The sequence below is a fragment of the Fonsecaea monophora genome (assembly GCF_001642475.1).
Source record: "Fonsecaea monophora strain CBS 269.37 chromosome Unknown Scaff29, whole genome shotgun sequence".
Classification (NCBI taxonomy): Eukaryota; Fungi; Ascomycota; class Eurotiomycetes; order Chaetothyriales; family Herpotrichiellaceae; genus Fonsecaea; species Fonsecaea monophora.
Window position 1 is genome coordinate 270,988 of NW_019173960.1, and position 16,365 is coordinate 287,352.

Below are 16,365 nucleotides of genomic sequence, written 5' to 3' on the forward strand. Positions count from 1 at the left end.
GCCCGCCAAGAATACTCAGTTTTCCTTGATTGGGTTTATTATCACGAAGTCCTCGCAGAGTTTACAATCAGGCATTGGAAGGTACCCTACGAAGGCTGCGGCTCTCCTCCTATAGCAAGATCACCCCGAGCAATTGAGGGAAGCAGCTCCAAGGTAAATGGACCTCCAATACGTTATTTCTGGCATCGTCTAATACTGCGGCAGGTAGGAGATGGCATCGGATGTCCAATTGAGGTGCTCCAGCTCGTTGCGCATACATGTAGACGAGCTCTCGTCGCGAAACACTCCGAGATGAATCGGGCGAATACTGGCATCGAGCTCATGACGGTGCTGGAACAGAACGTTTCCAAGGTAGTAGGAGATTATGGTCCAATTCACGTCCCATCTACGACGCCGATGGATCGCAATGCTATGGTCGCCGATCTTCATCGACTCGCGTGCTTGATATATGTCAATCGGGCGGTCCATTGTGTCTCGGGAACAGAATTCCGTCACAGGCGACTCGTGAAAGAGGGCATATCACTGTTGAACAAGATGGTAACGTGTCAGAACGCGTGGCCATTGTTCATTATCGCGTGCGAAGCAGTCGGGGATGATCAGCGCCTTGCTATCCTGGACGTCTTTGAACAAAGTCGGCGAGATCGAAGACGAAGATCAAGTCACATTCATCTCATTCAGCATATGGTCGAGGCTGTATGGAACCAACATGATCTCAATGAGGAGAACCAAGTCGACTATCTAACAATTCTCAATGCGGTTGTTGCTGGCGTTCCATTTATACCAGCATTTGCCTGAGTTCAGGTCATGACCCCGTCATTTCAATCCTAATATTCTGTCAAGATAGGTCCGTTCAGCTTCCGGACTAGAACCCTTGCTCAGCCGTCCCACGATGAGACAGAAATTTTCCGCTGTTCGCTTCTGTCAAGTCCCCAATAACCCGCAGCATACAAGTGACTGATTCATCGACCGAAATCGGTCCAGTCACGTTTGGATCGAACTTGCGGAATGCGTTTAGCGCAAATTTGCGTGTTTCCGGGTCGCCTGTGATGGCCCGGGCTATTACTAGTCAGTCATCTGGGGTCACACAAATTGATTTGGGCATTGACTGACAGGCATCAGTGTCTACCCATCCCGGACTCAGAGACAGTGTCTTGATGCCCTCTGGGGCCAATTCAGCTCCGAACTTGGTCATGACAATGTTCATGCCAGCCTTAGCGACAGAATACCCCATTACGGGAGCAAATCCAGTGATTCGAGTGAACTCAACATCGCAACTTTGGGTGGAAATGAATATGATCTTCTTCTCTTTGCCGTTACGAACAAGATCAAGGAAGCAGTTGATCACGTAGATGTTGCAGATCAGGTTGTTTTTGACGTTTTCATTGATCTCCTTGTCCAGCGCTTCCTCCTTGCCACGACTACTCAATGTCAGCAATTTGAATTCTCAGGCGCATTATGCCCGTTGCCTTACAAACCAGTTGGCGTTATGAAGCCAGTCTCTGGTACTGCAGAACCAGCGTTGAGGATCAAGCTATCTAGCGAACCACCTGTCAATTTGGAGACTTGAGCGGCAGCATCGTCCAGTTTTCGAGGGTCGGAGATATCGGTCACGATGATATGAATGTTTTTACGCTTCGCAGCAAGCGCCTCAAGCGGACTGGCAGTGGCTCGACTTCGAATGAGGGCAAACACTTGGTTCTTCGGATCGGCAGACTTTGGCGGCGAAGTCAGTGGATCGCGTTTGCCATGACCACAGTTGTGGCAAAGGACTTACAAGATTATCGATGAACCCGAACTGCAAAGACGGTCATGTTAGCACTTGGGAATGTGGTTGTGGTGTTGCTCTGGGAAGCTTACGCCAATGCCTCTTGTCGCGCCGGTGACAGCCCAGGAAACCATTTTCAATTTTGATGATATTAGACGGCGATACCTGACCGGTATGAAAGGATAAAAAGGTTTAGGACGATATGAATTGTTTTACTAAGTTCGTTGGGTTGTGGTGATGCCTTGACAGAAGGGGAGGCCGTCGCATCCTCTTATACCCATCGCGGGACCCATAGCGACGTATTAGGGAAGTGAAAGGTCGTAGTGTCTGGTAGTGTACACAGTAATCACTGGAAAGTATTTACGAAGGAATATTAATAATTTATGGTCGGGTTGTTTCGCCCGTCTGGCTGAGCGAAGAAAGGTCAGTGGAATTATGTAAAGTGAAGCAACTTTCTCCGACACTTGGGCAAATATTCAAGGTGGAGGAAGCGCGATTGCTCAGCACCGCGTACATCAATCAAAGCTATTGGGAATCACTTGGGGACTGATTAGAGGAACAAGTTTAAAAGAGTCATGGCCGTGTGGAATAAAGTCGTGACAGTTCCAGGACTCCAGCTCCTTGTGCACAGAGTCCAAAGTCATCCTCCCATCACTTCATTTCCAACAAGCTACTGAGGTAACGCGTTACCATGTCTGCACCATTGTCGATCGCCCTTGTGTTTGGCGCTGGTCAAAATGTAGGAGCTAGTGTTGTCAAGGCTTTCTCTGCCAAAGGGTACAGGGTGGCAACAGTGTCGCGGACAGCTATAGCAGACACGAGCGACAAGCGACACCACATCCAGGCCGACCTGGAGGATCCCGAAAGCGTGTCAACAGTTTTCGAAACCGTCCGCAAGCAGCTTGGCCATCCAAGCGTAGTTGTCTACAATGGTTCGTTACTGGAGCCGTTCGTTACTATTGTTTTGATACTGACCAAGACAGCCGCGGTGGCATCATTCGTCAACAAGGACAACCCATTGGAGATTTCTATCAAGGATGCCATCCGTGATATGAATGTCAATGCATTTAGCGCTCTCGCTGCAGCAAAGGAAGCCGTCAAGTCCTTCGATGCATTGCCAAAGGACGCTGCGAGGACCTTTATCTTTACTGGAAACATCACGAACAGCCAGCCAATCCCAGCATTGATGAGTCATGGAATGGGAAAGAGTGCTACCGCACACATGATACAGACAGCAGCGTCAGTCTACGCGGACCGTGGATACAGGTACGCCATACTGCCTCTTGAGTTATTGCTAGACAACTAACTGAGCCAGTTTCTATTACGCAGATGAACGCCACGCTGATGGTACTGCTGTGTACAGTGCTATTGATGGAGAGGCACATGGGAAATTTTATGTGGAGCTTTCTGAGAAGAAACAAGGCCCATGGCTGGCGACGTTCGTCAAAGGCACCGGTTACACTGACTTTTCTATGCGATCAAACATGTAGGGCGCTCAGAGGGCCAGCTACTGTAGTCTACCGAGTAGAGAGCTTGAGAGAGACTGCACCTAACAGGCTGGGAGTTGGAAAGAAGCACTTTATTGTACGTACAGCCAACGAGCTAAGAGACAGGACAGGGTGATAGCTGATCATCCACTGACGCCATTCTATCTTTGCTCTCGTCCCTCGAGTGTATACCATTATTTCGTTCCTCCCGCCTCAGTTATGCCAGTCTGTTTGTCCGGAATTTCCGCGTCTGGCCTCAGTGAGCCCAAGGGCTCTGTATCTGGGATACTCGTGGTAGGCGAGGAACTATAGCCGACACGCACCTTGAATAAAGTGCTGTGGTCGGAGAGTCCGCCCCTATCTTCCCTCTCACCTCCCATTCCCCCAAGTGAGGACATTCTACGCTTTCTGCTGGTACTGGTGAGTGCCTGGACTTTTTCCTGTAGCCATTCCTCGACTTCAACTGCTGTCCACCTATCAGTCGGTGTCTGTGATAACAAAACCACTAAGAGAGGCCTGAAATCCTCTGGTGAGCTTTGGACAAGCGACTGTAGGTCCTCACAAATCCGTCTTTGGTGCATATCCTGGCTCGGGGGGAACCTTGCATCGCATCCTTTCAACCGCGTTCCTGTCTGGGTGAGCAGTTCGAGTAAAACAATACCCAGAGACCATATATCAACGGCATTAGTGTAATGTAGCTCCTTTTCCCAGAATTCAATGGCCATGTAAACACTTGACTCCATATAGGTGTGCATATTCACAGAGAGGTCATATTTAGTCGTACCTAGGTCAGCAATTTTGGTAGTGATTAACCTCTGACCATCTCGAAGGATAAGAACGTTCTCGAGTTTCATGTCACGGTTAGTATATCGTTTGGCGTGCATATACTCGAGACCTTTAGTGAGGTGAGTCATCAAGGTAGGGATATCGCGATCATCGAGTGTAGTTGAGCTAAGATCATCATCGATCCACTCCATGATGAACCAAGGGGGACGTCGACATACGTTCCTATCAGGACTTCGACCGCCCGTACTATGTGAGGCTGGAATTGTTATCAGCATAGACATGGAGGTAGGTAGACCCGCCAATCACCTGCATGTCGCAGATGGGAGACTTTCCTAAACTCTTCTATTCATGATTCCCAACGTTTCCGAACCACGCTTGAGGGGTCAGATGCTTTAAAGTGTGGCACCTTCGCGGCGAAGATCTTTTGGGAGTTATACTCCCAAAAGAACCCTAGGACCGTTACAAACCCACCTACGCCTCCATGTCCATCTCTTACCCTTCTAAATACTGTGCCGTTATTTCCTAACCTCAGATCGAACGTGGAACCCTCAGGAACGTTGAGACTGATTGGGAATCGTGGGAGCGCATGAAGGAATGCCCTGCTGAATTCCTCAGCATTTCTGCGATAATCAAGCTCTTCCCGATGTGATAAGATCGGTCGCCAAGCTCTCAAGGTGGCTTCTCCTAGATCAACAGTAACTGCAGTCCCGATCTCTAAGGATTCCCCTCGTGAGAGAATTACCGAGTGGCCATCATCATGGATCTGGATGGGGTTCCTTGATATCACTGTGAGTCTAGGGCTATGCGCAGTTGGATTGACATCGATTCTGAAGTATCTTCTACTGACGCCGGATGTATAATCTTTCGCCAGCTGAATATCACAGATGTCGGAATCATTCGAGGAACCTGCGATCCATCCTTGTGGAGAATACATGTGCTTTCCAAATGACAGCGCGAGGAAGGGCGGACTGATATTGTCGGATTGGTTGCCTTTCCAGTTTGATAGTTCGTCAGCATCATCGTTACTCCGAGGTGGGTGCAACGTGTATCTTGCGTTGTCCGACAGCCCTGAGATGTTATCCGTGCCGATGAAATTCCCTAGAATCAGAGGAACAAGGGAAAGGTCCATATAGCCCGTCATTATGTCAAAAGAAACCAATCGTGAAAACAATAGCGATGTGTGTGGCGATGTGTCGGTGTTTTGAGAGTTGGCGAGGGACGAATGTCAGCGGGAAAGGCTATACAACGTAGCACAGCACTTAAAATATAACAGGCCTGAAAGTTCTTGTGATCAGGCCCGTTATCCACCATAAGAGGCGCTGCCCCGTTAATCTCAGCATTACGTGCTTAGCATAACTAGAATGTCGATTTCCGTTGCGCCAATCCGCCTGCTCTCGAAATGGCGCGATCCTGTCAGCAAATCAGTCTCATCGCGTCCAAGTTTGTTAGACGCTCGATAGGGAATCGCAAGCAAGTGTGAATACTCTCACCAAGAATGTATGTGGGAAAAACGTAGTAATTAGCCGCACGAGTGTCGACTTTGTCCCGTACCAGAACCAGCTCTGCGGCCTCTGCTTGACGGCATTAAGAACTACGCCGTACGCAAAATGATGAGGGGGCACCGCACCCTTACCCAGTTCACTTCCCAGCTCTTGTTTCTTCAACAGCCTTTTGCACGGGCAGATATAGGGAACCTGAACACACACACACACACACATACACAAACACAGAGAGAGAGAGAGTCAGTGACTACAGCCGCAGGAGAAACAAGGCACCACAGATCGTAAGTACCGTATCGACCGTTCCGGCGACAACCTGTAGCCTCGTTAGCCACATCGACCTCACCACGCGGCGGAGGGGAGGGCATGTTAACGGGGATGACTTGGATATCAAAAGGTGCCAGTTCCACCCTCAGCGTCTCACTCATCAGATTCAGCGCCGCTTTACTGGCCGCCTAAAGGCCTGAGTGCCGATCAGTGCGGGGCCTACAGTTTTGGAGTACGTCCAGTGCGTCCTAAGCTTACCTGTATAGGGCGTGACGACGCTGCCGCCGATAGACCCAATGTTTATGACCTTTATTTTGGTCCCGACTAGGCACGGTGCGAACTTTTGCGTGACGTATAGCGCCGATAGGAGGTTCAAGTCAAAGACCTCCCGCACCATGATCAAATCCACATACAAGAGAGGAGATGTGAGGCCTAACATACACGCACACGCGTCAGCGCCCCCTTGGGTTTAGTTTTTTGGCGTCGTCGACGAAGGGAGGGGAAACGTCTTTGGCAGCTCACCTCGTCCGGCATTGTTCACCAGGAAGTAGAGGGTGCCGCTGGTGACTTTGGTGACTTGGGCGACAGTAGCCTCAATGGATGAGTCCACGGTCACATCCATTTCCAGCACTTCTTAGTCCATGGTGCCTAAGTGCTCTACTTTTTCGAGGTTGCGCGCCGGTGCAAAGACCTTCAACCTCCTTTCGATGGAACTCTCGCGCGATCGCGTCACCGATCCCGCCTGCCGTGAACCCGGTGATGAGAGCCAGTCTTTACGCTTGGATTTTCTCGTCGTATCGCTTCTTTCAGCGTACTTGTCCGCGCGGTTAAGATTTCCCGCAGTTTAGTTGTTGAGCCACTACCGATAGTAGAGGTAGTGGGGTCTGTAGCCTCGCCCACGACTCTAAATAGCCCTCGATTCAAGTCCACTCCTCCTAAAAGACATGAAGAATCTTTAAGCGGAAAGAACAGTCACGAAATCGGTGTACTGCAACTTGACCCTTATAGAGTACACGACCGAGGAGAGCTTAAGAATCTGGGATTCGTATCTCATATATATGAAAGTCATCTAGTTCTCTACCAAGCCTGTGTGGATATATGTACACATGTATCTTGATAAGCCTCCACAATCTGACGTCTTAATCACATATTCCGCCGCTAAGTATTGGTGCTATTGTCGCCTCCTTTTCTTATCACAGTCATCTTATAGCCGCTATAATAGGAGCTTTAGCTCGAGCGTCTGAAGCATTCTCGGTGGCGTCGGCATTCCTTGTTAAAAGCACGCTATTACTGAAGGCCCACTTCCTCGGGGGCACATCGAGAGCCGGATTCTTATCAAAAAAAAGTCGGCAGGCTTGAGTGCAATCGTCACGATTTCACACGGCATGACCGGATAGTCTTCGACGCTGGGATTGTACGTAATCCTGTGCGTATGCCACAGCACCAGGTCCTGGTCGCGGACGTCCTCGTTGCGGGCAGAGTAGTCAACGACTCCATCTGTCTCGACCAAGCTCTGGTGGGGCCAGCGGCTCCCGGCCCACAAGTCACCGTCTCGATACTTGGCCACCCAGACGTGGTGCTCGGCGAAACGGGCGCGTCGCGGGACCAGGGATGCAGGTTTGCAAATAAGGAGCTGGGGAAGAGGAGGTCGAGTTGTTGCACGAGTTTGAAGCCGACAGGTTTGCCAGAGGTCGGGTTCTGGCATTTCTCGTTGACGATCTTGATGACTCGGGCACGTTCCGCCGCCGCGTCTACGTAGAGGCTCTTCTCGATCGGCTGCTGAACTACTTGCCATGTGTTGCTCAAGGGGTTCTCCGTTTCCGACAGCGGCAGCAACACGGAGTCCTGCTGAACAACCGTATTCTCGCTGCCGTCGATCATAGGGTCGACGCGGAGGCAGAAGAGGTGCTGGTGGTTGGCCTCCAGCACGCCCGGCGACACGACATTATCCCAGTAGCTGATTTGACCCGCATCTATGAGGCTCGTCGCGAGGATTCCGGTGGCTCGCGTCTCAAACTCGACGGTACCGCCGCTCTGCGAGAAGAGCCAGGAAAAGACGTATTCGTAGTTGCCTACTGTGATCATGCTCTAAACAACCAAGGTGCGTGCTCGCACGATCGCCGCGACCTCGATCCTCGGGTTCATGTGATTCTATCTAATCCCGTTGTCCTGAGAAATACATTAATGTAGACGGCTGGAGAAAGGGTAAAAGAGTAAAGTGGGCGAACTTGCTCACGAAGGCAGACGACGTTGGCCGCCTTTCTCGATCCGCCACGAGAATCCTTCCTTTTGAAATTAAAGTACTGGATGGAGCCTAAGCAGTCGCAGCTGAGACGCAGGCAATTTGCCGTCGTCCCTGTGCCGCTTCCCCCAGATCAAAGGCCTGTCGGCGGTGATATGGACTGCGAGGATCTATAGCTCTCCGTGAGCGACTTGCGCGGTGATCAGCCCCGGGCCGTTGCACAGAAGCTTGGGGAATGTAAGGAAATATTAGATGTACTTACCGCCATACGGAACAGTCATCTCACTCAGGCTGAGACGGTAGAACAATTCTCGATTATCATACCTGACATTATGGATGGTCGTTCCCTCACGCCAGTTGAAAGCGAGTCGAAACTGCCATTTCTGCCACGAAATTACCGTTTCGCCTTGGACTTTGAAGCTCGTACCCTCAGGCTGAATTATCGACAGTGGTTTCAGGTCCTTGCGCAGATTTCCGTACTGGATGCTGGGATGATTTTCGTTTCCGATACAGTGAGCCATGGGCGATGCAGACAACGCCTCTGCCGGCGTTTCGTTGGCGTAATAGGCGCCGATATCGCGGGATGGCAATTCGTCCACCCGGACGATGCGTTGCTGGTCCATGTCGATGACGGGCGACATAGGGATAGGGAACGAGTACTTGTCACTCTCTGGGCCGTACAGCATCGCCTGGATCAAACGAGGTATTTCCGGGATGGAGAGCTTGTCGGCGCTGTATGGCCACGTGTCGCACTGGGTCTGGGCGTCGGCCGGCAGGCTGAGTTTCGCTATGCGTCTTCGGACATCGGGGTCAGTCAGAACGATCCGCTTCGCCTCGACCACTTCGTCTGTTCGCACACGTAGCACTTGCAGAGCGAGGCTGCCTCTTTGATTTCGTCGTTGGTTAGCCCGATCAGGGGGTGCCACCGAAGTGAGACGAGCGTCAGTGTCATCCTCAAGAGGCGGGCGAGAGGCAGTCGTTGAAAAAGCTAGACGACGATGAATTTCTGGCATCAGTGGGCGGATAAGCGAGGTCGAAGTGATTTTCAAGGGCCTGAAGAGATAATTGAAGAGATGACTTAGTTTTATTTTGGGAAAAGCCGCCTGTGGCCTTGCTTAATGTTGCTTTCATTGCGCCTTTCGAGAGCGATCTGTCCGGCCGAGTGGTATGAAAGTCTTGCGTTGTACGGTTGTGTATCTTGTACAAATCTCTATGATTGCCGGGTCATCGTAATCTTTGCCATCTTTCTCCACCGCATGCACTAGGCCGACTACGGTAACGAGTACGTGGCCGGCCAGTGGGAATTGAGACTAGCGAGGGGAAGCCGCCAGGATATGATTGTGGCAACGACTGCGCCAAATTAGCGAGTGAGCACCACCGCGGAGCTATAGGGGCTTGGATACGTCATGTACGGGGCAAATCAACTAATCCATGGGGTTAGGGAATCACCTGTAGGCATATCGAATGGACTGAAGCGCTCGAAGAGGAGGCCAGGACCAGGATCTTCAATGTTGGTATCTTGTCGATAGTTCGAGCCAATGAGGAGAAGACGCGTGTTTTCTAGATTCATGATCCTGGGATCGGTCGAGAAGAGACCTCACCCGCCTGACCTACGTACAGATTCGTTACACTGTACCACGTTATCTTGGATCTCGGAAACATACATACCTTTGCTCCGCCTTCAATTAATAAGCGTGTGATTCGAGAAGGGCGCGGCGTAGCCACAATGGTTGCTGTATAAATCGAGTAAACTCCTCTCAACCTCGGTCCTCTTCCACATTGTCATCGATAAAGTCCCAGTGCGTGTATAGGTTTAGGGTTAGACTTTGGGCCGACACTTCTCCCTGCCTCACCGCGTCTCTGTCATAAATGCACGCTCCCCGGTCTCTAGGGAAAGGGGAAGAAGAAAAAAGTCAAAAAAAAAATACAAACATATCAACGGATTCCTACATCTCGAAATGCTAAAAGCGCCGTACAGAAGATAGTAAGTGATGAAAGGCCATAGCGGGCCCCTTTCCCTCCGTGACTATAGTAAAACCCCCCTCTGACCCCAGAGAAAGTGACCCCAGCGTGAAGTTTGAGAAGTACCTCTATTTCGCACGTAGATCGCGACCGCGAGGACACTATCGAGCCGTCAAGTGATACGTTCGCCTCCAACCCATGGGATTTCCGTCGTTGGCGATCTTACGTGGCGGACACGAGTGAGGCGCTTGAGGGCGAGTCTCTCGGAGAGCCTCTCGAGGGCGGCAAGAAGACGGCGGGAGACCTCGTCCACGACAATGCCGACGCTGACGACAAGGAGCCGGCCGTCCAGGTTCACTCCACCTCGCCGCCTGCCGAGCACCACAGCATTTCCCACACCGAGTGGCTCAAGCTGTCGCGAGCCACACGCAATACTAGCTGGAGCGTGGTTTCCTTCCTCATCACTACCGATATGTTTGGCCCGTTGTCTGTACCGTGAGTCTCGATTGCCTGGGTCAACAAAAAACACACCCAACTAACATCATGCTAACCTTTCTCGGTGGTTAATGGTCTAATTCAGCTACGGCCCCAGTGTGAGCGTCTATACCGTCATCGGGGCCCTGGCAGGATCATAAGCAAGATCTCACCCGCGTCACTTCGTTTCGAAAACTTCTCCTCCCGCGTCCTAGGAAGCCGGCTAACCTCCCGGTAGCCGGGTTGTCAGCTGTGGGCCATGTATATTGACCTCTATTCGGATCGTCATCCACTTAAGACCTACGGCGACCTGGCCTTCCGTGTTTTTGGCAGCTGGGCCCGGTGCCTGATGAAAGTGCTCCAGAGTCTGCAGCTTTTCTTTGATGTTGCCCCGTTGACCCTCGCCAGTGGGAAGGGAGTTGCACAACTGGCACAGGGCAAGGTCTGCTTCATCATCTGCGTCTTCATCTTCTACTGTGCTGGCTGTCTACTGGGTCAAGTGCGCACCCTCCGCACGTCTAAATGGCTGGCTAATCTTTCTATTATTCTGAACGTGCTGGTCCTCTGCATCAGGTCAGGAAAAGCCTATCCCTGTTAATTTTCTGCCGTGAGGGCAAGACAGCAGCTAAAAGACGCTTTATGCCGTATGGGAGTCACCGCACACTCGGCACCCAGCTTTGCCGCCGCTGCTGCGCAGAGCGGTGTGTAACCGAATCATGTGGTGACGTTGGCCGGTGTCCCGACCGGCACTCCTTTCGAGTACCAAATCATTGGATTGATGCAGGCCATCCATAGCTACGCTGCAGCGATACTGTAAATTGATTACTTCTCCAGTCTCATGTCACGGCGAACGGGATGGCATGCTGATGGTGACAGATTCTGTGAATTCATGAGTGAAGTAACGACTCTCCTTCCCCTGGTGTCCCCCACCTGATGGGTAATGTGGGTGAATTTCTCGGCTTGCTAAGATGCGACTGCAGATGAAACGGCCATGGGACTTCTCGAAAGGCATGATTTGTGCCCAAACTTTCATCTACTGCTTCTACCCCCTTTACGGTGAGTTGGCCGGTGGCCATAGAGAATCCGGATATGTGGGAGGCTGCATAGTACCATTGTCCGTTACACTGTAAGACAAGTGGGTTATTGTTCGGATCACTTCCTGTGACATATACGTTGACACGGTTGCCGTCTTCGAGCTTGTTGACGAACCAAATGCGAAATTTATCAGAGTCCTTAACTCCTTCCCCTCAGAGGTAGTGTTGACCGAAGTAATACTAGGCTAGGTTTAGTTAGATCAAAGCCCCCTTGCATTGTGTGCGTGCTGTGCTAAGGCCAAATAGAGTCGTAGGATGCTAAACTATCTCCCACATGGAGCAGCGAGTAGGTGACTCTACAAGAGTGGAAATTAAGGATATTAATACTTGAGAGTCTTATGAGGATAGTGTCATACGCGCCTGCTGATTTTTTCGGGGAAAAGAGGCTTGAACCTCAAATCAGGCTGTGGGTCACGTGTATAGACCAGTGTCCAACTTCACTTCCCTCTCTTTCCCTCTCTGTCTGGTCACACCTTGACGCATTCGATAACCGCAACATCAGTCGCCAAGCTCTTGTGTACGCCGACCATCTTCAACCCAGCACTCGCTGTCAGGCCATCAAACATCTTCTCGGTCCGCTCCTTGCCACCGAGGTTCATCATGCAGAGATCGGTCCAGGCATTCAGGGCCGTGGGCGGATTGGGCATGACTTGCTCGGTGATTAGGACTCTGGAGTCCGGGGCCATGGCGTCGGCGAGGTGAGAGAGGATGATGCGATCGTTCGCGTCGGACCAGTCATGCATGCAGCGCCGGATGTAGTAGACGAGAGCACCTGAAAAGGAGGACAAAAGGGTGGTTAGTCTTGCGGAGGGAAACTCGAAGTGAGAAGGGAAGAGAAGGGTAGATAGAACTCGCCTTTGACAGGGTTTGGCTGGAAGAAATCATGCGGAATCTTCTTGACCTCTTCAAAACCGGGTTCGTTAGCCTGAATGACTTCCTCAATGACCGGTGCCCGGTCCTGCAACACCAATCTCTTGGCAGGGATCTCAGGAAACGCAGCCATGATGCGCTTGAGGGCCTGGCCTTTGCCACCGCCAACATCAACAATCAACGGTCTGTCCTCGGGACCTTCCGTGTTCTTCGCAATCCAGCTGAAATCGTACATGCCCGTCACCGGCAGCACCTCATCGAGTGTATTCATGCTCTGATTAAAATCGACCAGACGTTCCGGTTCCTTGCTGATGACCTCCCAGAAATTCTTGTCCGGGTCGCCCCAAGCGAACGAGTGGGGATTGTGATTCCCTAACTTTGGTTCTTTCAGACCATACTTGGCGAAGAATTGGGGCCACTGGGCCCATGGGACCATGGCTTCATCGAACCTGGAAACAGAATAGTCCTCAGTGTCACACATCGCACGAAATGAGGGGGGCGGGTGGTTTACATGATCTGGAAAAAGACCCCCTGGGCGTTTCCAGAGACATAGAGCTTTGAAAGCCTGGAATGTGCGACACGGTCCTCCCCGATTTGATGGAGGAAACCTGTAACGAGTTGAGACAACGAGACTCGAGCGCAGTCATATACACCTAGACTGACCTGTAGCCACCATCATCCAAGCCATGCGAGCTTGCAACCGGTCAGTCTTGTCTCGGCGCAATGTGCAACTAATCAAGCGTACTGACGAGCGGCACCTCAGCACCGAGACTGGCCGCCAAATCCTCGTAGGAAATGCTTCCTTCCAATGGAATCTTGTCAAATGCTTTCATCTTCATAAACATCCGAATCGCCCCCATCTCGGCCATCTGGAGAAGTCTCAGTTGGGCATGGTCCAGAGTGTATAGGGAGGGACTAAAACACTCACGTGTGTCGAGAATTCATATGGCGTCTCACCAGGCTCCCGGACGACGTTGATGATCTGCCGGGCCGCATTGGTCATTCGTTGACGAAGCAGCAGGCCTTGTTGCCCCGAGGGGTCCTTGTAGTCCTTGGAGGTCTCATAAATCTGATTGGTCAGGGCGTTGAGAGACTCGACGAGCTCACTTGCGGCGACAGACAATGCGCCCGGGTTGTTTTCTCGGGAGCTCATTGTAGCAAACCAAGAGACGGGTGGAAAGCTGAATAACTTTTTCCAGGGGTTCAGTCGATGCCTGAATGAAAGACCGTAATAGCAGATGACAAGGTTTCTACTTTCGATGAGGGGGATCGAAACCCCTCGATAAGATCCTTCTGCCCCTCTAAAGGCCGGCAGGATTACGCGGGAGTTGCAATCAGGCCTCTTCCATGGACCATGACACCCATGAGCGCGGCATGTGAAGGGAAGATGGGGACTGGCTCTGATTATAGATAAAAAGCAAGTCGATATGCACATTTGCGCAGTTAGGTGCAGCGCTTCGGACGCAACACTGGTGTCCGCGACTCCACGCTCCCTTTAGCTTCGCGGGAGGTAACTGACCGAGAAGTGTTGGTTGGCAACTGTCTCGATTGAGCTGGTTGCAGGTACGAGGGCGTTTTGGTTGCATCGTGGCCCTCTCTCAATTGGTGTCGCCAAAAAAGAGTTTGACGACTCAGCGTAAGTATTTCGCCATTTTCGGCCGCTATCGGCACGGCTCTTGGGTTGCAGTGCCGGTAGTCTTAGCCCACGGCCCCGCACAGGATCCCAGCCAAAAGTACTCCCTCACTCAGCCGGACGCGTCACTCGAAGTCCCGACTACACAGCGTCCGTGGTTTCCGCCTAGATTAAGTTTCAAAATGCTCAATGGTCCGCAAGACGATGGTTGTTCCATATGAGACAACATCTTGCCAAAATAGAGACGACTAAACAATGACAGATACACCACCGGACAACAATAATCAGAACCAGCAGATCACACAGGCGGCTATAGAGCCAGACGTACGTTCGATCCATGCTCTGCTCCAGAAGTTTTTGCTGAACCCGCGATATCGCAGTCGCCGCCGGAAGACGAAGGTTTTGCAGAATCGAGGTGATTTAGCTGAGCTAGCCTTCAATCTCCTATATCATATCGCTGACTGAAAACCCCTTCAAAAGCACGTCTAGTTACTGTACCTCGATCCAGTCGGAAATCAGAAACGGGCGGATTGAGAATGGTCGTGTATATGCCGCGTACGGACGAAATGGTAATATGCATATTAGTCACCAACTACCCTTCTGAAGACTTTTTAACGTGGATTATTAGAATATGGCTTGCCCGTTGACGATTACGAGCTGGACCGGATCGACATGAACCACGAAAAGTACACTCTACTGCAGAACAACAAGCTATTTCTTGCCCCGTTGCCTCCGAATCCCCAGAAGATGTTAGATATTGGCACCGGCACAGGTACTTACTTCTAACCTCCAATCCACGAAACTCGAAGCTCGAGAAGAGAGATTCTAACACAGTAGTAAGGAATCTTTGCCATCTACCTCGCCGATATGTTCCCGTCGGCCATAGTCCTCGGAACGGATATTTCGCCCATCCAACCCCCATGGTTAGCTCTTTTCCTGGTTCAACAATCGAAGAGGTCCAAAGAGGCTGATGAGAAAGAAATAGGGTCCCTCCCAATTGCCAGTTCGAAATTGATGATGCAGAAGAAGATTGGCTGTATCCAGAAAACTCATTCGATTATATCCACGGCCGAGATCTATACCACTCGATTCGCGATTGGCCCAGGCTCATTGGGCAGGCGTACAGGTGACCAGCAGTTCCAAACCAAATCCGAAAAAGCGATCTAAACTAATTAACGCCGATTCTAGCCACCTCAAACCAGGAGGGTACCTCGAACTTGCCTGCGTGTGGCCAGTGCCCAAGAGCGATGACGACAGCTTGCCCAAGGAAGGATCAGCGTACGTCGAGGTGTGCGACACGTTCCAAGAGATCGCGGCTCGTATCGGGGCCGCGCCTGACGCTCCTTGGAGCTACAGGTCGTGGATGGCCGAGGCCGGTTTCCAGAACATCCACGAGCACATCTTCAAAATCCCCACCTCTCCGTGGGCTCGGGATCCAAGGCTAAAGAAGGTCGGTGCGTTGGAGCTGGTGAATGTCATGGAGGGCGCGCAGGCATTCTTGCTTCGGGGCTATACAGCAAATATGGGCAAAACGCGAGAGGAATTAGAGGTCTTGCTGGCGCAGATGAGGAAGGAGCTTGTGAACCAACGGTTTCATAGCTATGTTTCATTGTAGGGAAAACTCCCGTTCCTTCCCTCGGTGTGGAAAGGATCCAAAAGCTAATCCAATCTCCAGCGTTGTTGTATACGGGCAGAAGCCGGAAGCGTCATGACCACGGTAGGGCAACAGAACTTATACCACAGGATTTGGCAAGGTAGTTAATGGACGTTGTTATGACGTTGCTGAAGTAATAGTTACGACGGTAATACAACCACATAGGAAGAACTCATTTTTAGGATCCTATATCATTAGCTAACATAATGTAGCTGTTTGAGGGAGAGAAGAGAATAAAGTAGGTCAACTGAGGGATGTCATTTATTAGGCTAACAGTGGCTGACTAAAGAGCACGCTCTCTAGTCTTACTCACCCTTAGTAGGTTGACTCCATTTACTCACTTCGTGAACATTCTTCATAGGTAGAGGCTAAGTAGTAATATCTCTACATCTACTAGTAATATATCAGAGCTGCTTCCTAAATGACCTAACGGGGTTAGGCTTCCTTGGTTACAGTTCCATGATAACATAAGCTAGGTCGAGAGTACGTAAGGTAAGAGGAGTCTAGTGACTTTAGAATAGTATCCTTGGAGTTCACGGCAATATCGTACCACGGCCAATCCGTAGCCCACGGCATCGAAGAGTATATCCTCGCATTCTTCAAGGTCAAAATCACATTTGCGAAGTGTACGA

At 51.0% G+C, this 16,365-nt stretch overlaps 9 protein-coding genes across 9 annotated transcripts; 5 read left to right on the forward strand and 4 right to left on the reverse strand.

The window, feature by feature from the left end:
* Positions 1–291: 291 nt before the first annotated feature.
* Positions 292–795, forward strand: AYO21_04969 (hypothetical protein; the record flags this gene model as incomplete). The annotated part of the gene is made up of 1 exon (XM_022654940.1): positions 292–795. One exon carries the CDS (start codon positions 292–294, stop codon positions 793–795), a length of 504 nt encoding a protein of 167 aa, XP_022512844.1.
* A 29-nt stretch (positions 796–824) lies between these two features.
* AYO21_04970 (hypothetical protein) lies at positions 825–1,899 on the reverse strand (the record flags this gene model as incomplete). Its single annotated transcript, XM_022654941.1, has 6 exons — positions 825–862; positions 949–1,056; positions 1,111–1,418; positions 1,472–1,713; positions 1,775–1,795; positions 1,858–1,899. The coding sequence occupies 6 exons, from the start codon at positions 1,897–1,899 to the stop codon at positions 825–827; spliced, it is 759 nt and encodes a 252-aa protein (XP_022512845.1).
* A 557-nt stretch (positions 1,900–2,456) lies between these two features.
* AYO21_04971 (hypothetical protein) lies at positions 2,457–3,255 on the forward strand (the record flags this gene model as incomplete). Its single annotated transcript, XM_022654942.1, has 3 exons — positions 2,457–2,697; positions 2,749–3,031; positions 3,081–3,255. 3 exons carry the CDS (start codon positions 2,457–2,459, stop codon positions 3,253–3,255), a joined length of 699 nt encoding a protein of 232 aa, XP_022512846.1.
* A 1,129-nt stretch (positions 3,256–4,384) lies between these two features.
* AYO21_04972 (hypothetical protein) lies at positions 4,385–6,426 on the reverse strand (the record flags this gene model as incomplete). The annotated part of the gene is made up of 3 exons (XM_022654943.1): positions 4,385–5,136; positions 6,063–6,236; positions 6,327–6,426. 3 exons carry the CDS (start codon positions 6,424–6,426, stop codon positions 4,385–4,387), a joined length of 1,026 nt encoding a protein of 341 aa, XP_022512847.1.
* Positions 6,427–7,077: 651 nt separating this feature from the next.
* AYO21_04973 (hypothetical protein) lies at positions 7,078–9,616 on the reverse strand (the record flags this gene model as incomplete). Its single annotated transcript, XM_022654944.1, has 5 exons — positions 7,078–7,301; positions 7,364–7,892; positions 7,985–8,118; positions 8,309–8,893; positions 9,496–9,616. 5 exons carry the CDS (start codon positions 9,614–9,616, stop codon positions 7,078–7,080), a joined length of 1,593 nt encoding a protein of 530 aa, XP_022512848.1.
* Positions 9,617–10,004: 388 nt separating this feature from the next.
* On the forward strand, positions 10,005–10,643 carry AYO21_04974 (hypothetical protein; the record flags this gene model as incomplete). The annotated part of the gene is made up of 3 exons (XM_022654945.1): positions 10,005–10,030; positions 10,123–10,503; positions 10,589–10,643. The coding sequence occupies 3 exons, from the start codon at positions 10,005–10,007 to the stop codon at positions 10,641–10,643; spliced, it is 462 nt and encodes a 153-aa protein (XP_022512849.1).
* A 98-nt stretch (positions 10,644–10,741) lies between these two features.
* AYO21_04975 (hypothetical protein) lies at positions 10,742–11,080 on the forward strand (the record flags this gene model as incomplete). Its single annotated transcript, XM_022654946.1, has 1 exon — positions 10,742–11,080. The coding sequence occupies one exon, from the start codon at positions 10,742–10,744 to the stop codon at positions 11,078–11,080; it is 339 nt and encodes a 112-aa protein (XP_022512850.1).
* Positions 11,081–12,043: 963 nt separating this feature from the next.
* On the reverse strand, positions 12,044–13,599 carry AYO21_04976 (hypothetical protein; the record flags this gene model as incomplete). Its single annotated transcript, XM_022654947.1, has 6 exons — positions 12,044–12,348; positions 12,393–12,895; positions 12,958–13,054; positions 13,110–13,139; positions 13,192–13,315; positions 13,375–13,599. 6 exons carry the CDS (start codon positions 13,597–13,599, stop codon positions 12,044–12,046), a joined length of 1,284 nt encoding a protein of 427 aa, XP_022512851.1.
* Positions 13,600–14,334: 735 nt separating this feature from the next.
* AYO21_04977 (hypothetical protein) lies at positions 14,335–15,694 on the forward strand (the record flags this gene model as incomplete). Its single annotated transcript, XM_022654948.1, has 6 exons — positions 14,335–14,403; positions 14,588–14,648; positions 14,708–14,851; positions 14,921–15,002; positions 15,065–15,205; positions 15,268–15,694. The coding sequence occupies 6 exons, from the start codon at positions 14,335–14,337 to the stop codon at positions 15,692–15,694; spliced, it is 924 nt and encodes a 307-aa protein (XP_022512852.1).
* Positions 15,695–16,365: the final 671 nt, after the last annotated feature.